Below are 18,608 nucleotides of genomic sequence, written 5' to 3'. Positions count from 1 at the left end.
AGCTGCTTGAGTTCTTTCTGATAGGATGTTAGTCGTAGACAGCAAGGAGCTTTCCTGATACTTTTCAGATTTCTCTTTTTCCTATGTCAGCTATAAAGCATCCTAGTATAGAGCTGCAGAGCCTCCATGCACAGCTTCGCGTGGGTGATGTGTGTGTAGAGATATATATATATATATATATATATATATATATATATATATATATATATATATATATATACACAGTGCCTACAAGTAGTATTCAACCCCCTGCAGATTTAGCAGGTTTGATAAGATGCAAATAAGTTAGAGCCTTCAAACTTCAAACAAGAGCAGGATTTATTAACAGATGCATAAATCTTACAAACCAAAGAGTTATGTTGCTCAGTTAAATTTTAATAAATTTTAAACATAAAAGTGTGGGTCAATTATTATTCAACCCCTAGGTTTAATATTTTGTGGAATAACCCTTGTTTGCAATTACAGCTAATAATCGTCTTTTATAAGACCTGATCAGGCCGGCACAGGTCTCTGGAGTTATCTTGGCCCACTCCTCCATGCAGATCTTCTCCAAGTTGTCTAGGTTCTTTGGGTGTCTCATGTGGACTTTAATCTTGAGCTCCTTCCACAAGTTTTCAATTGGGTTAAGGTCCAGAGACTGACTAGGCCACTGCAACACCTTGATTTTTTCCCTCTTGAACCAGGCCTTGGTTTTCTTGGCTGTGTGCTTTGGGTTGTTGTCTTGTTGGAAGATGAAATGACGACCCATCTTAAGATCCTTGATGGAGGAGCGGAGGTTCTTGGCCAAAATCTCCAGGTAGGCCGTGCTATCCATCTTCCCATGGATGCGGACCAGATGGCCAGGCCCCTTGGCTGAGAAGCAGCCCCACAGCATGATGCTGCTACCACCATGCTTGACTGTAGGGATGGTATTCTTGGGGTCGTATGCAGTGCCATCCAGTCTCCAAATGTCACGTGTGTGGTTGGCACCAAAGATCTCGATCTTGGTCTCATCAGACCAGAGAACCTTGAACCAGTCTGTCTCAGAGTCCTCCAAGTGATCATGAGCAAACTGTAGACAAGCCTTGACATGACGCTTTGAAAGTAAAGGTACCTTACGGGCTCGTCTGGAACGGAGACCATTGTGGTGGAGTACGTTACTTATGGTATTGACTGAAACCAATGTCCTACTGCCATGAGATCTTCCCGGAGCTCCTTCCTTGTTGTCCTTGGGTTAGCCTTGACTCTTCGGACAAGCCTGGCCTCGGCACGGGAGGAAACTTTCAAAGGCTGTCCAGGCCGTGGAAGGCTAACAGTAGTCCCATAAGCCTTCCACTTCCGGATGATGCTCCCAACAGTGGAGACAGGTAGGCCCAACTCCTTGGAAAGGGTTTTGTACCCCTTGCCAGCCTTGTGACCCTCCACGATCTTGTCTCTGATGGCCTTGGAATGCTCCTTTGTCTTTCCCATGTTGACCATGTATGAGTGCTGTTCACAAGTTTGGGGAGGGTCTTAAATAGTCAGAAAAGGCTGGAAAAAGAGATAATTAATCCAAACATGTGAAGCTCATTGTTCTTTGTGCCTGAACTACTTCTTAATACTTTAGGGGAACCAAACAGAATTCTGGTGGTTTGAGGGGTTGAAAAAATAAATGACCCTCTGAATAAACTTTTCACAATGTAAAAAAAATAAACAAAGAAATAACATTCTTTTTTGCTGCAGTGCATTTCACACTTCCAGGCTGATCTGCAGTCCAAATGTCACAATGCCAAGTTAATGCCGAATGTGTAAACCTGCTAAATCTGCAGGGGGTTGAATACTACTTGTAGGCACTGTATGTATAGAAGCATTGCTGTAAGTAAGCACTATGCACACTGAAACAAATACGTACAAAGTCCCCCGATGACTTCAGATGAGGGATTAGCCAGATGTATGGAACATCTCAGGTAGATCCCTTGGGAGAATGACTATTAATCTTCTTACCTTAATTCTTATTCTTCTTGTTTATAACTCTCTTCCAAAAAGAGTTCTATCTAGCAATATCAAGATTTTTTAAAGGGGCTCTACCCGGATTTCGCCTTCAACCAGACATAGCACCACCTATGTCAATGAGTCTTTTCTGGTATTAGAGCTCAGCTCTATTGAAGTAAATGGAACTGAACTACATAAACAGATGCAACCCTTGAACATGACATGCGTGGGGCTATCTATGGGAACAGTGGGCAATTTCTTGGACCTGGTAGAATCATGTGTGTGCAGCCATATTATGGGCTGGTCACATCACGATATAGGCCAGCTCAAAAAGGGATGTGGCTTAACAAATGGACCATCTCCAAAAAATTTTGTGACACCTTTGAGAGCCAGTCTTCTGGAGACCACCTACAAAATTTTGCCAGGTATGACTATTGTCAGTGGTGCGCTCTAGTGTTATCTAGCTTCACCTTATAATACAGGCGTTAACTTTCATTGCAATCCTGCGCAGATGATAAGGAAATGAGAGCTGTGCCTGTCCACATTGTATATAGCAAAAGTTGATAAGTGGCAGAAGTGTCGACCTATTGTGAGGGCTCAGGGGATGGTGTGAAACTTTAGCGCTTATTACTATGGGGTGGACATGGTGGTCATGGACAATTATGGTAAGAGTTTATGGGAAGATATTCAAGTGCTAGCTGATCCCACAAGAAGAGCCCAGAACTAAGCATTAAAATCTGAAATTACTGGGGTGTCCGACATATACTTACTGGCGTCATCCATGAAGTCAAAGTCATTCCTTAGTTCACTGTTTGGAAGGTGGTACAGGTCTGGGTTAGCAAGGGCACTCAACAGTATAAGGAGGACCACCGAATTTATTATCTGTGAAGACAAAATGGGAAGTGTTATAATGTAGAGTCTGGATATAGAGCAATGACTAGAGATGAGCGAACAGTGTTCTATCGAACACATGTTCGATCGGATATCAGGCTGTTCGATGTGTTCGATTCGAATCGAACATCACGTGGCAAACTCCAAAAAAATTAGATTCCCCTCCCACCTTCCCTGGCGCTTTTTTTGCACCAATAACAGCGCAGGGGAGGTGGGACAGGAACTATGACACCGGAGGCATAGAAAAAAATCGGAAAAAGTCATTGGCTGCCGAAATCAGGTGACCTCCATTTTAGACGAATAGTGGATTTCAAATCCGGGTCATATGAGAATGTGAACTTTGTGACTAAGAGACAGGGATAGCTGTACAGGCAGGGATAGCTAGGGATAACCTTTATTTAGGTAGGTAACCTTTATTTAGGTGAATGTGTGTGCTAAGCACACACATTCAGCTCTACTTCATCAGGCTAATAGAATGCATTGGGCAGCGCTGATTGGCCAGAGTACGGAATTCGACCAATCAGCGCTGGCTCTGCTGGAGGAGGCGGAGTCTAAGATCGCTCCACACCAGTCTCCATTCAGGTCCGACCTTAGACTCCGCCTCCTCCGGCAGAGCCAGCGCTGATTGGCCGAAGGCTGGCCAATGCATTCCTATGCGAATGCAGAGACTTAGCAGTGCTGAGCAAGTTCTGCTCAACTACACTGTGTGCCGAGTGTGCACACTCGGCTCTGCTACATCTGATGTAGCAGAGCCGAGTGTGCACTGACCGCCACATGGTGTAGTTGAGCAGAACTGGCTCAGCACTGCTAAGTCTCTGCAGTAGCAGGCTCTGCTACATCAGATGCATTGGCCAGCGCTGATTGGCCAGAGTACGGAATTCGACCAATCAGTGCTGGCTCTGCTGGAGGAGGCGGAGTCTAAGATCGCTCCACACCAGTCTCCATTCAGGTCCGACCTTAGACTCCGCCTCCTCCGGCAGAGCCAGCGCTGATTGGCCGAAGGCTGGCCAATGCATTCCTATGCTCAACTACACCGTGTGCCGAGTGTGCACACTCGGCTCTGCTACATCAGATGTAGCAGAACCTGCTACTGCAGAGACTTAGCAGTGCTGAGCCAGTTCTGCTCAACTACACCGTGTGCCGGTCAGCCCATCTGATATAGCAGAGCCGAGTGTGCATAAGGGTTCTAGTGCACCCTCGGCTCTGCTACATCTGATGTAGCAGAGCCGAGTGTGCACACTCGGCTCTGCTATATCAGATGGGCTGACCGGCACACGGTGTAGTTGAGCAGAACTGGCTCAGCACTGCTAAGTCTCTGCATTCCCATAGGAATGCATTGGCCAGCCTTCGGCCAATCAGCGCTGGCTCTGCCGGAGGAGGCGGAGTCTAAGGTCGGACCTGAATGGAGACTGGTGTGGAGCGATCTTAGACTCCGCCTCCTCCAGCAGAGCCAGCGCTGATTGGTCGAATTCCGTACTCTGGCCAATCAGCGCTGGCCAATGCATTCCTATGGGAAAAGTTAGCTTGCGAAAATCGCAAGCTGACAGGGATTTCCATGAAATAAAGTGACTTTTATGCCCCCAGACATGCTTCCCCTGCTGTCCCAGTGTCATTCCAGGGTGTTGGTATCATTTCCTGGGGTGTCATAGTGGACTTGGTGACCCTCCAGACACGGATTTGGGTTTCCCCCTTAACGAGTATATGTTCCCCATAGACTATAATGGGGTTCGAAACCCGTTCGAACACTCGAACAGTGAGCGGCTGTTCGAATCGAATTTCGAACCTCGAACATTTTAGTGTTCGCTCATCTCTAGCAATGACCAATGGGGTCTGCCAGGTTCCTCCCGAAATTGAAGGAAAAATCCAGCTTGCTTTCTCTCTGCATATTTTAAGTGGAATGGGGGATGGAGCTCCCAATCGGTTACACAGCCCTAGTGTGACCATAGCCTTAATTGTCTTCATCTTGGGGTCTCATATTTATTCAATAGTACAGCGTTTTGTATATTTTTCTCCCATTCCTACTTTTCATCTCTTTACCTCATTTCCTCCCATTTTCTAGGTTATTACTTTGGGAGCAGTACTTTGCCCCTAATAGTAGTAATATTTTTAGATAGCGAATGGTAGCTGAGCAGCAGTATTCCAGGCATGTCCCCTCCTTCTGACCTGTATACTGTGCAGCTGATCAGCGAGGGTCCTAGGCTCCCAACAATCTGATATGGATAAACATACGCTAAGGACAGGCCATCAGTATAATCTTGGACAACTCTTTAAGTTTCACCCAAAGGCCGTTCATTATGGTTGAAATGTGAAATTGTCCATTTTCATCAATGTACTAATGTACATGGGCGTTAGGGATGAGAGCAACGGGCATGAAAGGACAGATACAGATGGAGCCCTCTACATCCATCTGCATTCACTTCAATGTACAAAACATGACAGAACTTGCAAGACTTTTTCTTTCATTACAAAAGTAAACAAGCATGATGGAAGAAATTGTCCGCTATGTTGTTAAGTCAATGGGAACAGAGACAGACAAAGGGGGCGCCATCTGCATCTGTCATTTAATGTACATTGCTCCATCTGTGTCCATGAGCCTAAGACCTCATATGTATAGCAGAGTCACGTGCAGGGCAGAGATACAACCTGAACCTTCCTTATACAATATATATACAACGTCTATAGTTGCGCAGTTATAGCCCTGTGCAGGGGTTGTATGGCCATTCATGGTACCCCATGTTGCACCGCACTACACAGTCTCCATGAGTTTACACTCAACGTTTCATTGTGTCTTACAACATGGTGTCAGTCTTCACTGTTGTTCTAAAATTATATTCATAAACTAGAAATCTCAGGCTGAGTTATCATTTCCGCTCGGATCTCTGTATTCTATGCATGATGTAACCTAGCCATGGAGAGCACCATACCGCCTGACGATAAACTTGGCCGGCGTCCCGAGAAATACATGTCACCGGCCCGCAGAGGTCACCTTTCCAATCCAGGTTATTAATCCTCTTTCAGATTATAAAACAAGATAAACATCTTCTTGGTTGGGACATTTCACAGAATTAAGCTATAAATAATTTCAGAGGTTAGGAATGTAAAGAGGACGCTGTAGATTTAGCGAGGCGCTGTTACCGTTGACTCAACTCATTTTTCAGCAACTCAGAAGAAAATTTTTTGAGATATTTCATTGTTCTTGTTATTTTTAATTTTAGCAAATCGGCAAAATCTGCTGAACAGCAAAGGAGAGAGGACGCGCGTGACGATACAAAATTATAACGTTCTAGAACCCAGGAGGATCTGGAAAGTTATGTTACTAGGTCACAGCACTATGGGGGGCGACTGGGGTATCTGGCCCATAGACGAGATTCCTGGGGGTGACAGCTACTTTGACTTGGCCAGGACAGAATATTGGAATATATCCTTAAGGAGAGGTCATCGATATTAGATGTGCAGGGGTCTGACAGCCAGAACGTCTCCAGATGCAACGAGGCTTCCGGTAATGTCTACCTGCTCAGTCGCCATATATGTAGCGTTGGGTTTAGGCACTGCGGCACCCTAGACTAGAATGAGGGACCTACCTAAGCCCTTTACTATAAATCATATAACAGCATGACTCATGGCATGTAAATATTACTGGTAACCATGCTGTCCCGGCTGTTGGACTCGCGCAGATGATAGACCAGCAGTATTCTAAAGGAAGGATAGACAACCCCTTTAAATTCTCCCTACAAAACCCAGATAAAGATAACCTCCGTCTACTAGCCAAGTGTCTTGATTTTGCCAGGATAGTCTCTAGTTTTAAGGATCTCAGAATGTCCCAGTAAGAAAAGGAGAATGGCATACAAAGCCCCACCCCAAGTGGAGGACACTCTCAGCCAGTTTAGGGGGTGGGTCTGCCCAATAGGTGTAATTTGAAGCTCCTTGATCCCAGTGCATAACCTGTAATGGGCTCACTACCTACCTTGTGTCACTTAGAATACTGGTATATTTTATGGAGCAGAGGGACATCTGGGCCCTCCCAGGGTTCAGGGCCCGATAGCAATTGCTACCTTTGCACACCACCACATGGTCTGCCCAATTTAAAGGTGGATCATGGACAAAGTAATGGGCGGTCTGAGGGCAGAATTTACTTATCCCAATTTTACCAAGTATAAAGTTGCTGTCCATATACCATCTTAGAGCCTATAGGTGGTCTCCATCCCAGGAAGTTGCTGAATAGCTGTAGAGCAGAGTCAGACTACTAAAGAATATTATTCTGGGCCCATCCTTATACATACAGATTATTTACACTTTAAGGGTAAGTTCACACAGAGTTTTTTGGTCAGGATTTTGAGGCTGTATCCACCTCAAAATCCTGACCAAAAAGACGGCTCCAATTGAAATCAATGAGAGCCAGTCAGTTCTTTTTTCCGGGAGCCGTTTGTTCTGGCTCTCGGAAAAAGAAGCGACATGCTCATTTTTTCAGGCGGATTCGCCTCGCAACATCCGCCTGAAGACACTCCCTCGTCCCAACTAGGCCCATTCATTTGGGCCTAATCCGGAGCGGAGTGCGTGACTGGATGCCGGTACACTGCATCGGCACCCAGTTGCAGCTACACATATGTTCCAGTCCAAAAAACTCTGTGTGAACTTACCCTAAAGAAGTTTTCCAGGAACTAGTTTTTACTTACTGCCCACCCTTGTTGTTTTTTTAAAATGTAAATTGTGAACCTCATATAGGGATCACAATGTACTTTTTTTTTTCTCCTATCAGTATGTCTTTGTAGAATGGGAGGAAATTCACACAAACACGGGGAGAACATACAAACTCCTTACAGATGTTGTTCCTGATGGGATTCAAACCCAAGGCTGCAGTGCTAACCACTGAGCCACCATGTTGTCCCGCCCTTGTTCTTTAAGTGTTGAAAGTTGGGCTTCTACACTGAGACCCGGATCCCTCCTTCTCCATGTTCAATGGTATTGAATGCACCATCAAGAAGAGCAAACAACATGTCTTACAAAGCATACGTGGGTTTCAAAAACTACACCGTCTGAACGCAGCCTTACTAGGAAGTGTTATATTATGGGACCAGATTTTGTGATTGTGCTTTGCAGACATACTCAGTCTATATATGTACAGACACACATACATATTCTTATACACTATATTTAAAAACACATTCAAATATATATAGGAATATATATTATATGTGTGTATGTGTAAAGGTTTCTACTTATGTATGATAAGTATACTGGGCATGATTCAAAAACCGCTAGGAGGTGCAGTGAGCGGGTGCAAGAGGGAAAGGGGGCTTCTTGAGACTCCCACAACCACGGACTAGAAACCAGGAAATATTGTATGAGCCTGAAAATATAAGGAATGTTAGAAATGGTCCAAACACACACAAAGGTCCTCCGTTATGTCAATCCATTCATACAACAAGCATTTGCTGAATTTAGTCACATTGTCCTAGTGTTTGTAGTTCATATTCTATTAGTTTATTTATATGGGTCAATAATAGCAGTAATGCAATTGTCATCTCTATATTTTATGTCCTGGTGCTGTGTACAGAGGCTGCTGCATATTTTGCACACATCGGGATCAGCTGTCTGAATTTATGGTATGGATGGATGGATGGATAGATAGATAGATAGATAGATAGATAGATAGATAGATAGATAGATAGGAGATGGATGGATAGATAGATAGATAGATAGATAGATAGATAGACAATACAGTACATAGCGATACCAATGTAGCAGCTACTGAGCGTCCTTTGCACGGTGTGAATGTTTGTTTAATGGCTGCTACATCTGTACATTGGGTTCCCAGCCGGCTATTCTACACATATGCATACGAGTCTCATCCTCAGCATTGTCGCTGTCAGACATATCACATCAGTGAGAAAAATCACATTGTTAGCTGTAGTTAATTAAGACCAGAATGCATTTACATGGCGGCGAGACAAGACCTGCTACTGACACTAAGAAAAGCTGAACTGTCACCCTCCACATGAGTCAGTCGCATTTATCTCACTCACCGAGCTTGTAAACAAATTGCTCATCGGTAGGTGACAAATAACAGGGGAAAGAACAATCTACTGCAATACCGGAATATGAGGCGTGATGTGAGACGTATTATATAGATGTGAGGTGGGCATACACAATGGGCAGAAGTAGGCTGAACATCCTGGAGTGTGGGCACCTTTATAGACTAGCAGCTTATCCTTCAGGGGAATGTGCAGAATATAGTTATACTAAAGGCTACCTGCATTATAGATGCGGACAGTGACGGGTTATAGGCAATATACACCTTAGTGGTCATTAGTTTTTTTTAGTATCTATTCATAGTTGTTTAAAGATATATAATATGGTTTTAATAAAAATTCTGCTTTCTTTTTCTACTAAAACGTTCACTTCCTCTCATATAGTGCAAGCTGCTGCGTCTGCTTTATCTCACTGTTCGTAATTTAAGCAGAAATCTTGGAATTCAGCCTAAAATAAGAAGAATTCATCGTAAGTGAATGTTTATGAGCAGTTAGGACAGAGATAGCACTCACAATAAGCCATCAGACAGCTTCTCAGATGGATCGCCATAAAAAAGAGGACACAGCAGCTTGCCTTGTATGATAGCATGAAATTCTCTGTGCCCTCACCCTCTTTCCATCCCTCAAGAACATTTTCCACTTTCTCCTTGCTAACATTACACTAAGGAATCAACCTCTTCATTTCTTATAAAGATGGCGCCGTACTGAGTGGCTGCCTCGATACAGAGCTCCAAGCTGAGAGCAACCTTTATCTTTCCTTTTTCACTCTTTTTGTCTGTGTCTTCAAGAATCCTCTGACCAAGCACACTAGCACTATGAATTAGCAACTATAAATCGAATGGAAGACCCTGTGGAGTATTTTTTTTTCTTTTGTTTCTATTGTTAGGCATGGAGAAGACTCAAGACCTGACTCAGCTGGAGTTTTCCTGTTTGCACATGTGCCTGTTACCATCCCCCCAGGAGCTAAGGACAGCATGGTCACCATGAGGCATGGAGGAGAAACCTACATGGAAGTGCGGACTTCTTCTTTCAAGGAGATGAATTCTGGCGTCTATTGCTGATGTGTGAAGATGCTACAGCTGACTGGTATTTCTTTCTTTTACTGTGGACACGTGGGACTCTGTTACAGCCTGGGAGCCTATCATCACCCACCTACCCCAAGAGTTTATGGAAGCTTGGCAAGAGAGCAGCACCCTGTATACCGGGATGGCTTCAGACTTCTTTGGGCAGTAGAACACAGTGGTAAGAAGAAAGGAGGAGGAGGGCTTGTGATGAAGGATATTTGGGGCATTTTTTTGTGGTTAATGGACAATAGCGCTGATGCAAGATACCAAACTATCAGCTGTGAGCAGGAGACCTCACTACCTACCAAAGAACTGCCACATGTTATCATGATAGTTGCATATGTCCCCCACCTCTACAAAAAAAAAGTTTCTGCCTGTTATATCTACATGCTGTGACCCCCCTCCTTGTGTCCTCCAACCACATTCGGCTGTATTATTAACATCAATACGCACAGAGAACTAAATGATCCTGCAGTGTGTCTGTGTTTCTTTCTTTTTAGTTGCTCTGATTCCTAGGATTTCTCTATCTGCCATGAGCTTGTATGTGTTTCTCTCCTGTTATATACTACTGTACCATCTATCAAACTCTATCACTGAAATTTCCCCATTGTGGGACTATTAAAGGATTATCTTATCTTATCGTATTTAAGGGACCACAGTGCAGTCACAAGAGTTGCCTATATGGTATGGGTATTAGTTGATTGTCTTGGCATCAGATGAGTTCAGCGATTGGGAAGATGGCAGATACCCTCCGGCAACTTTATCTGCATCCTTGCGACTATCGCCTTCAACAGTTTTTGTATTTTGGTAAAAATGATTTAGTAAGGATTTTTTTCCAGAGGTGCCCTGAGTTTAGTAAACTCTGATCTAGTGGAATCTCTACTGTCCATGACTTCATTATTCAAGTGACCATCACATGGTTGTATTTAACTATTAAGGATCTGTGAAAATGGGTTCCCCATGGATGCAAATTGTCCATGAAAATGTCAGTTTGGGGATTTTTATTCACATCTGAATGAAGCCTAAGTCAGAGACCACTATTTGGAGAAGTCTTTAGTCCAGATGTGACTATCCAACCACCTTAGATAGTCACAGCAGTAACTGGTTTACCACAATCTTGGAGCTTCACGTCACTTCTTTGCTTCTAACTACCCAATGCCCCAAAAACAACCGCTGGCCATAATGTGATTTCCAAGTTTTGGAAAATCATGGTTGCCTTCTTCCAACAACAGTGTCACCACTGTCCATGGTTGCGTTGGGTATTGCTGCTCCGCTCCACTGAATGTGAATGAACATGAGCAGTGATACTACATACTTACCCGTGGACAGCCATGTTTTTACAATTCTGGAACCCCTGTAAGCCCAGGACAATTACGTGTTGTCCACTACATGCCAAGACCCAGTAACACACCAGTATAAACCAGTAACTTATTGCAAGAAAGGAACCCTTTTGACATTAATGGCTGTACGGTGTCGCCATTGAATACAAAGAAGGTTTGGAGCTTTTTATAACCTACATCTTATCTTTATTCATGCTCACAGACATTTATCACCTTCGTCCTTCCTTATAAATGCCGGTTTCAGGAACTTGCAGTTAGTAAGATTTACGGTTTCCCAGCCTTCTTGATGAGGAGTGTGCATCAAATTGTGTTCAGCGCCACTAATGGAAACGCATTGATGGCCAATAGGTACTTGTTACTAATGAAAAACTGTCCAGAATGTGCAAAGAGAACGAGGACGGCACAAAATGGATTTACCAGTTATTTACGACCCTCACGACTTCTCAAACAAGTCATAGGATTTTTCCAACCGAGGTACTAGAGAGTAATAGCAAGGCTAGGATTGGAGGCGTGGATGCAGCAGCTATTTGTATCTAAGGCTCTGTACACACTGATGTGATGGCTTGTAATTATAATGAAATAATGCTGGGCCAGATTAATCACATGACAGATCCACATAGTGACTATTAGCGGAGTGTCTGCTGTCAGGAACAGCTCTGCTAGGGAGTAATGTTCTGTATCCCTACTATAGGACAGTACAGATAAGGCAGTAGGTGATCCCTACTATAGGACAATACAGATAAGGCAGTAGATGATCCCCACTATAGGACATTACACACAGGACAGTAGGTGATCCCTACTATAGGACAATACAGATAAGGTAGTAGGTGATCCCTACTATAGGACAATACAGATAGGACAGTAGGTGATCCCTACTATAGGACAGTACAGATAGGACAGTTGGGGATCCCTACTATAGGACTGTACAGATAGGACAGTAGGTGATCCCCACTATAGGACAGTACAGATAGGACAGTAGGTGATCCCTACTATAGGACAGTACAGATAGGACAGTAGGTGATCCCTACTATAGGACAGTACAGATAGGACATTAGGTGATCTCTACTATAGGACAGTACAGACAGGACAGTAGGTGATCCCTGCTATAGGACAGTACAGATAAGGCAGTAGGTGATCCCCACTATAGGACATTACACACAGGACAGTAGGTGATCCCTACTATAGGACAGTACAGATAGGGCAGTAGGTGATCCCTACTATAGGACAGTACAGATAAGGCAGTAGGTGATCCCTACTATAGGACAGTACAGACAGGACAGTAGGTGATCCCTACTATAGGACAGTACAGATAGGACAGTAGGTGATCCCTACTATAGGACAGTACAGATAGGACAGTAGGTGATGCCTACTATAGGATAGTACAGACAGGACAGTAGGTGATCCCTACTATAGGACAGTACAAATAGGACAGTAGGTGATCCCTACTATAGGACAGTACAGATAGAACAGTAGGTGATCCCTACTATAGGACAGTACAGATAGGACAGTAGGTGATCCCTACTATAGGACAGTACAGATAGGACAGTAGGTGATGCCTACTATAGGATAGTACAGACAGGACAGTAGGTGATCCCTACTATAGGATAGTACAGACAGGACAGTAGGTGATCCCTACTATAGGACAGTACAGATAGGACAGTAGGTGATCCCCACTATAGGACAGTACAGATAGGACAGTAGGTGATCCCTACTATAGGACAGTACAGACAGGACAGTAGGTGATCTCCACTATAGGACAGTATATATAGAATAGTAGGTGATCCCCACTATAGGACAGTACAGATAGGACAGTAGGTGATCCCTACTATAGGACAGTACAGATAGGACAGTAGGTGATCCCTACTATAGGACAGTACAGATAGGACAGTAGGTGATCTCTACTATAGGACAGTATATATAGAATAGTAGGTGATCCCTACTATAGGACAGTACAGATAGGACAGTAGGTGATCTCTACTATAGGACAGTACAGATAGGACAGTAGGTGATCCCTACTATAGGACAGTACAGATAGGACAGTAGGTGATGCCTACTATAGGATAGTACAGACAGGACAGTAGGTGATCCCTACTATAGGACAGTACAGATAGGACAGTAGGTGATCCCCACTATAGGACAGTACAGATAGGACAGTAGGTGATCCCTACTATAGGACATTACACACAGGACAGTAGGTGATCTCTACTATAGGATAGTACAGACAGGACAGTAGGTGATCCCTACTATAGGACAGTACAGATAGGACAGTAGGTGATCCCTACTATAGGACAGTACAGATAGGACAGTAGGTGATCTCTACTATAGGACAGTATATATAGAATAGTAGGTAATCCCTACTATAGGACAGGACAGTAGGTGATCCCTACTATAGGACAGGACAGTAGGTGATACCACTATAGGGCAGTACAGATAGGACAGTAGGTGACCTATGGTGGGCCCTGACCTTGGCATGTAATAATGAGCCTAAAATCCATTTGCAGTTGAATTTGGACATTAGGGGCTTTTTCTTTTGGGATCATTCACAAACATCACAGATTATTAGATCTTATTAATGATATATCCTACATGGACATGCACCGGTCCTATAGAGATGAAGAGTCAGCCCTCAGAATCATCATCCCTGGTGGGCCCGACACTGACCGCAGTGTAACCAGACGAGTTGACAGTGTTCAGTTGTAAAAGACACCAAAGAATTTGGGTCAGAATTCCAAAATAGAAAGGTCTGGGGTCAGGAACACAGAACAAGGTGCTAGCGCTGGCACTATCCGAGCCAGCAATGTATTTAAAGTGCATTTGGCAGGGTGACCCAGGCATATGGCCATGTTCTCCGTGTCTACAGGCAGGTCACCGTGGATGGGACTTTTTGTTCGGTGATTTATTGCATTATTTGACATGTCTCAAAGTTACGATGGTTATGCTTTGTGATCCCCAAAAAACCCCCTATGAAAATATAGTACTGTGCAAAAGTTTTAGGTTGGAGTGTAAAAGTGCTGCAGAATAAGAACGCTTTCAGAAATAGAAGGGTTAGTAGTTTGTTTTTGTAAGGGAATAAATCCCATCAATATTCGGTGTGACCTTTGCCCTTTGCCTTCCATCAGTTCTTCTCGGTACTTGCAGACAGATTTTGGCAGAACTTGGCAGGGAGGTTGTTCCCACCATCTTGGAGAACTAAGCACTAAGCATCTATGGATGTAGTCTTGCTCCAATCCGTCTGTCTCCTCATGTCATCCAAGACAGACTGGATGATGGTGAGATCACGGGTCTGTGGGGGCCGTATCATCACTTCCAGGACTCCTCCTCCAAAGGGCAAAGGTCACACCAAATATTAATGGGATGTACATTTCTCTTTTGTTTATTCCCTTGGAAAAATAAACTATTAACCCTTCTATTTCTGAAAGCATTCTTGCATTGCAGCATTTTTTCCATGCCTGCCTAAATTTTTTGCACGAGACTGTAAATAGATGTATGACAGCCACAGCCATAGAAACAGAATAAATCGTTTAATAAAACACACAAATATAAACTATACACAGACGATATCCCTCTTGGGGATATATCCAAAAAACATGACTTTGCTCTTTTATAAAATGTCACATTGATAATGAATCCACGGAAAGATGTTCTTCCAGCGCGCTGCACTAAATGACATCGCCAGAACAGGAAAGAAAAAAACAAAAAAGACAAGAGCTCTCTCGGGGGTTTTGCTTTTTATAGGTTATTTCTTTGATGTAAGGATAAATGAAAAGGTACAAGAGACATCTAGAGGACAAACCGAGCCCCGGAGCTGACACAGCACTGCATTAGGCCGAGCATGAATAGTAATAGAGAAGGTGAATCACAAGCAATTAAGATCAAAATATATCATGTTAGCAGTTTACACTGACATGTGGTGTCCTGCTGAGGGCGCTATGGAGCGCAGGGCAAGCATACGCAAAGAATGGCTTAGTGCCCATACGTAAACGGTCTCATATGGAAGCATACAATTACTAGAGGATGATAGGTATCAATAAGATACCGCCAGATCATATTCCTGGGCCCCAATGCAAAGCCCACATTTAGAATAGTGGTATAGTTCATGTGGCAGAGAGATCTTTGGGGCCCAGGGCCCAGAACCATCTGGTACTACCGCAACCACTACAGCTATATCCTTGGGCCATATGATGTCATCAGTTCAATGTACCATGTATACATTATTACTACACATATATATACCGTATATACTCGAGTATAAGCCGACCCGAGTATAAGCCGAAGCCCCTAATTTTACCACAAAAAACTGGGAAAACTTATTGACTCGAGTATAAGCCGAGGGGGGAAATGCAGCAGCTACTGGAAAGCTTTAAAAATTAAAATTGTCGGAGTTTTTTGGGTGCAGTAGGTGCTGGGGAAGGGGAAGGGGAGGGGGTGTTTTGGTTGTCTGTCTGCCCCTTCCCTGAGCTTGAGGACTGTTTTTTCTTCCCCCACGTGGAATTCAGTCTGGCTGAATATAGGGGATCTGCAGTGCTCCTATTAACCCCTTCCCGATGGAACAGGAGCACTGCAGATAACCTATATTCAGTAGACCGGGCACTGTCAGACACAGTGATACTAATGTGTATGTGTATCACAGTCATTTTCTACTTTTATATGTATTCTAGGGAAAGGAGGGATTTACAACTTTTATTTTTTTTTAAAGCTTCTTTTTTCCCCCCACTATTTTATGGGAGATTCTATACATTAATATTGGTCATAGACCCCCCCCCCCCCCTAAAAAATAAATAAATAATTTTTTTTTTTCCTTTTTTGCTGACTCGAGTATAAGCCGAGGGGGGCTTTTTCAGCCCAATAACTGTGCTGAAAAATTCAGCTTATACTTGAGTATATACGGTATATGTTTACATGAATTGTTGCTCGCTGTCTAACCTTTCTATCACGTTGCTGTGGACTGATGGAATAATTCTCAGGATATCTGAGATGTTCGGTAATCTCCTTAGGGATTTTGTCACTTACACAAGACAAGCCAAAAGGTCACTTCATAGAGTTTAAAGGGAACTTGTCAGGTCATTTTTCAGCATTAAGTAACGTCCTTTCCTATAGTGACCCTCATTGTTCAATGGTGATCCTATTGCTGAAAAGTAAAGATCTAGGATTTGGGAATGTTATTTTGCCATATACACATTAAGCGTATGTAGTCACAGGGGTCGGGAGCAGCTCCGTCTAGTTACATCATCTGTGTTGAGCCTGTGATAGATTTAGCCAGCAGTTACATAGACTATGACATGAGACAGTGAAGGGTCTGTCATTTACCCTCCCAGGGCTTGAGTTAGTACCGCTCAGTGCCCCCCTAACTTAACAAAGAGACACTCTGGTGATTTTTTTTTCCCACTCCTTATATTGTGTGAATGACGTCCCCTCTACTCCCGTTATGTTTCCTAATCCTGCATTCACATAGTCACAGTGATACCTTTTTTTTTGTTAGCATGGGTTGCTGTGTAAACAGGAGTTTTCCCTACTATTAAGAACTAGCATGTGACCTTAGATTAATTGTGTCCCTTTACCATTTTCGGCCCTACCTTTTTTTAATAAAAATGCCTCCTCGCTCCTCCTCTGCACCTTACAGAATATCCTAAATATATCCCCCTCAGAGCCAGGTCACCATGCCTCCATTACCTTTCCCAGTGTTATCAGCAGCAATTGGTGCGACTGTCCCCTGTTCCACTATATACTCATTTAGCTGAGCCACATATAACTGGGGACAACTGTGAGTTTCAGCCCATTATATTCAGGCTGTTACACTACATGTCAGCCCCACATAGTATAATGCCCCCTTATGGCCCCACATAGAATAATGCCCCCTTATGGCCCCACATAGTATAATGCCCCCTTATGGCCCCACATAGTATAATGCCCCCTTATGGCCCCACATAGTATAATGCCCCCTTATGGCCCCACATAGTATAATGCCCCCTTATGGCCCCACATAGTATAATGCCCCCTTATGGCCCCACAGAGTATAATGCTCTCTTATTGTCCCCACAGTATAATACTCCCTTATGGCCCCACATAGCATAATGCCCCTGATAGCCCCCACCCACAGTATAATATCCCCTTATGGACCGCCATGGTATAATGCCCTTGATAGCCCCCCCTACACACAGTATAATGCTCTCTTATTGTCCCCACAGTATAATACTCCCTTATAGCCCACATAGCATAATGCCCCTGATAGCTCCCACCCCACAGTATAATACCCCCATATGGACCGCCATGGTATAATGCCCTTGATAGCCCCCCCTACACACAGTATAATGCTCTCTTATTGTCCCCACAGTATAATACTCCCTTATGGCCCACATAGCATAATGCCCCTGATAGCTCCCACCCACAGTATAATACCCCCTTATGGGCCGCCATAGTATAATGCCCTTGATAGCCCCCCCATACAGTATAATGCTGTCATACTGTCCCCACAGTATAATACCCCCTTATGGCCCCACATAATATAATGGTCCCTTATGGCCCCACATAGTATAATGCCCCTGCTAGCCCCCACACACAGTATAATGCCCCCCAAGTGCCCCCTCAATCTGCTACTATATATTATACCCAGACGCTAAACAATATCAGGATGTGACAATGAGCTTGTGCTTGTATGTCACACAAAGAATGATTGTCACTCCAGGTCCGACTGGGATGACCTCTCTGGCCCTATACAACCGTGTGGGCTGCATTATGGCCAACACCACCTCTGCTCCAGCATGCACGGAGCGCTGGTGAGCAACAGCTTGGAGATCAACTGCTTTAGTACATAATCCTGCATAATGTGAACAATACTTATCAACATTTCCATAACTCCCTATGTTTATACATTTATTACAAAGCGCAAATTCAGCAAATCCTCTTCCAGTAAGGTTCTAGCTGCCAAACAAACTATTTGGTTCCGGCATCTACAGAAATAATTAACGTAATTGCATCCAGGATGACTTCATATTATTCTCCAGATTATGCCAGTGAATCAACTGCAGAGACTTCGAGTTCCTGGAAATCAGCACGTACCATGGAGGGGATGGAACAGCAAGCCAGGACAAATTGGCGTAATAATATGGGAGAAAAGTAAATTATACTGTAGCGCGACACCGGGGGAGTGCCGGAGATCAGCAAATCTCTACAGAGGAAGCTAAATCTTATTAAGAGGGTGAAAACTGGAATTGATGATCTCATAATTAAAAATTTGCTTCATTCAACACAGAATCTACGACAAAGGAGGATAGAGTACTAGAAGGAAGCCAAAGCGTAACCCGAGGCGGACAACTCTTGGATTTTTTTTTTTTTTT

At 43.8% G+C, this 18,608-nt stretch overlaps 1 protein-coding gene across 1 annotated transcript in view; it reads right to left on the bottom strand.

Moving 5' to 3' along the window:
- The window catches only part of LAPTM4B (lysosomal protein transmembrane 4 beta), a 67,044-nt gene that overhangs the window by 34,164 nt on the left and 14,272 nt on the right, over positions 1–18,608 (bottom strand). The window contains exon 2 of the mRNA XM_075270341.1: positions 2,721–2,832. Within this exon, the coding sequence (XP_075126442.1) occupies positions 2,721–2,832 (112 nt within the window). The remainder of the gene's footprint in view (positions 1–2,720; positions 2,833–18,608) is intronic.

The sequence above is a fragment of the Leptodactylus fuscus genome, chromosome 4 (genome assembly GCF_031893055.1).
Source record: "Leptodactylus fuscus isolate aLepFus1 chromosome 4, aLepFus1.hap2, whole genome shotgun sequence".
Taxonomy (NCBI): domain Eukaryota; kingdom Metazoa; phylum Chordata; class Amphibia; order Anura; family Leptodactylidae; genus Leptodactylus; species Leptodactylus fuscus.
The sequence above is the reverse complement of the archived record's forward strand: the minus strand, read 5'-3'. Positions and strand labels throughout refer to the sequence as shown.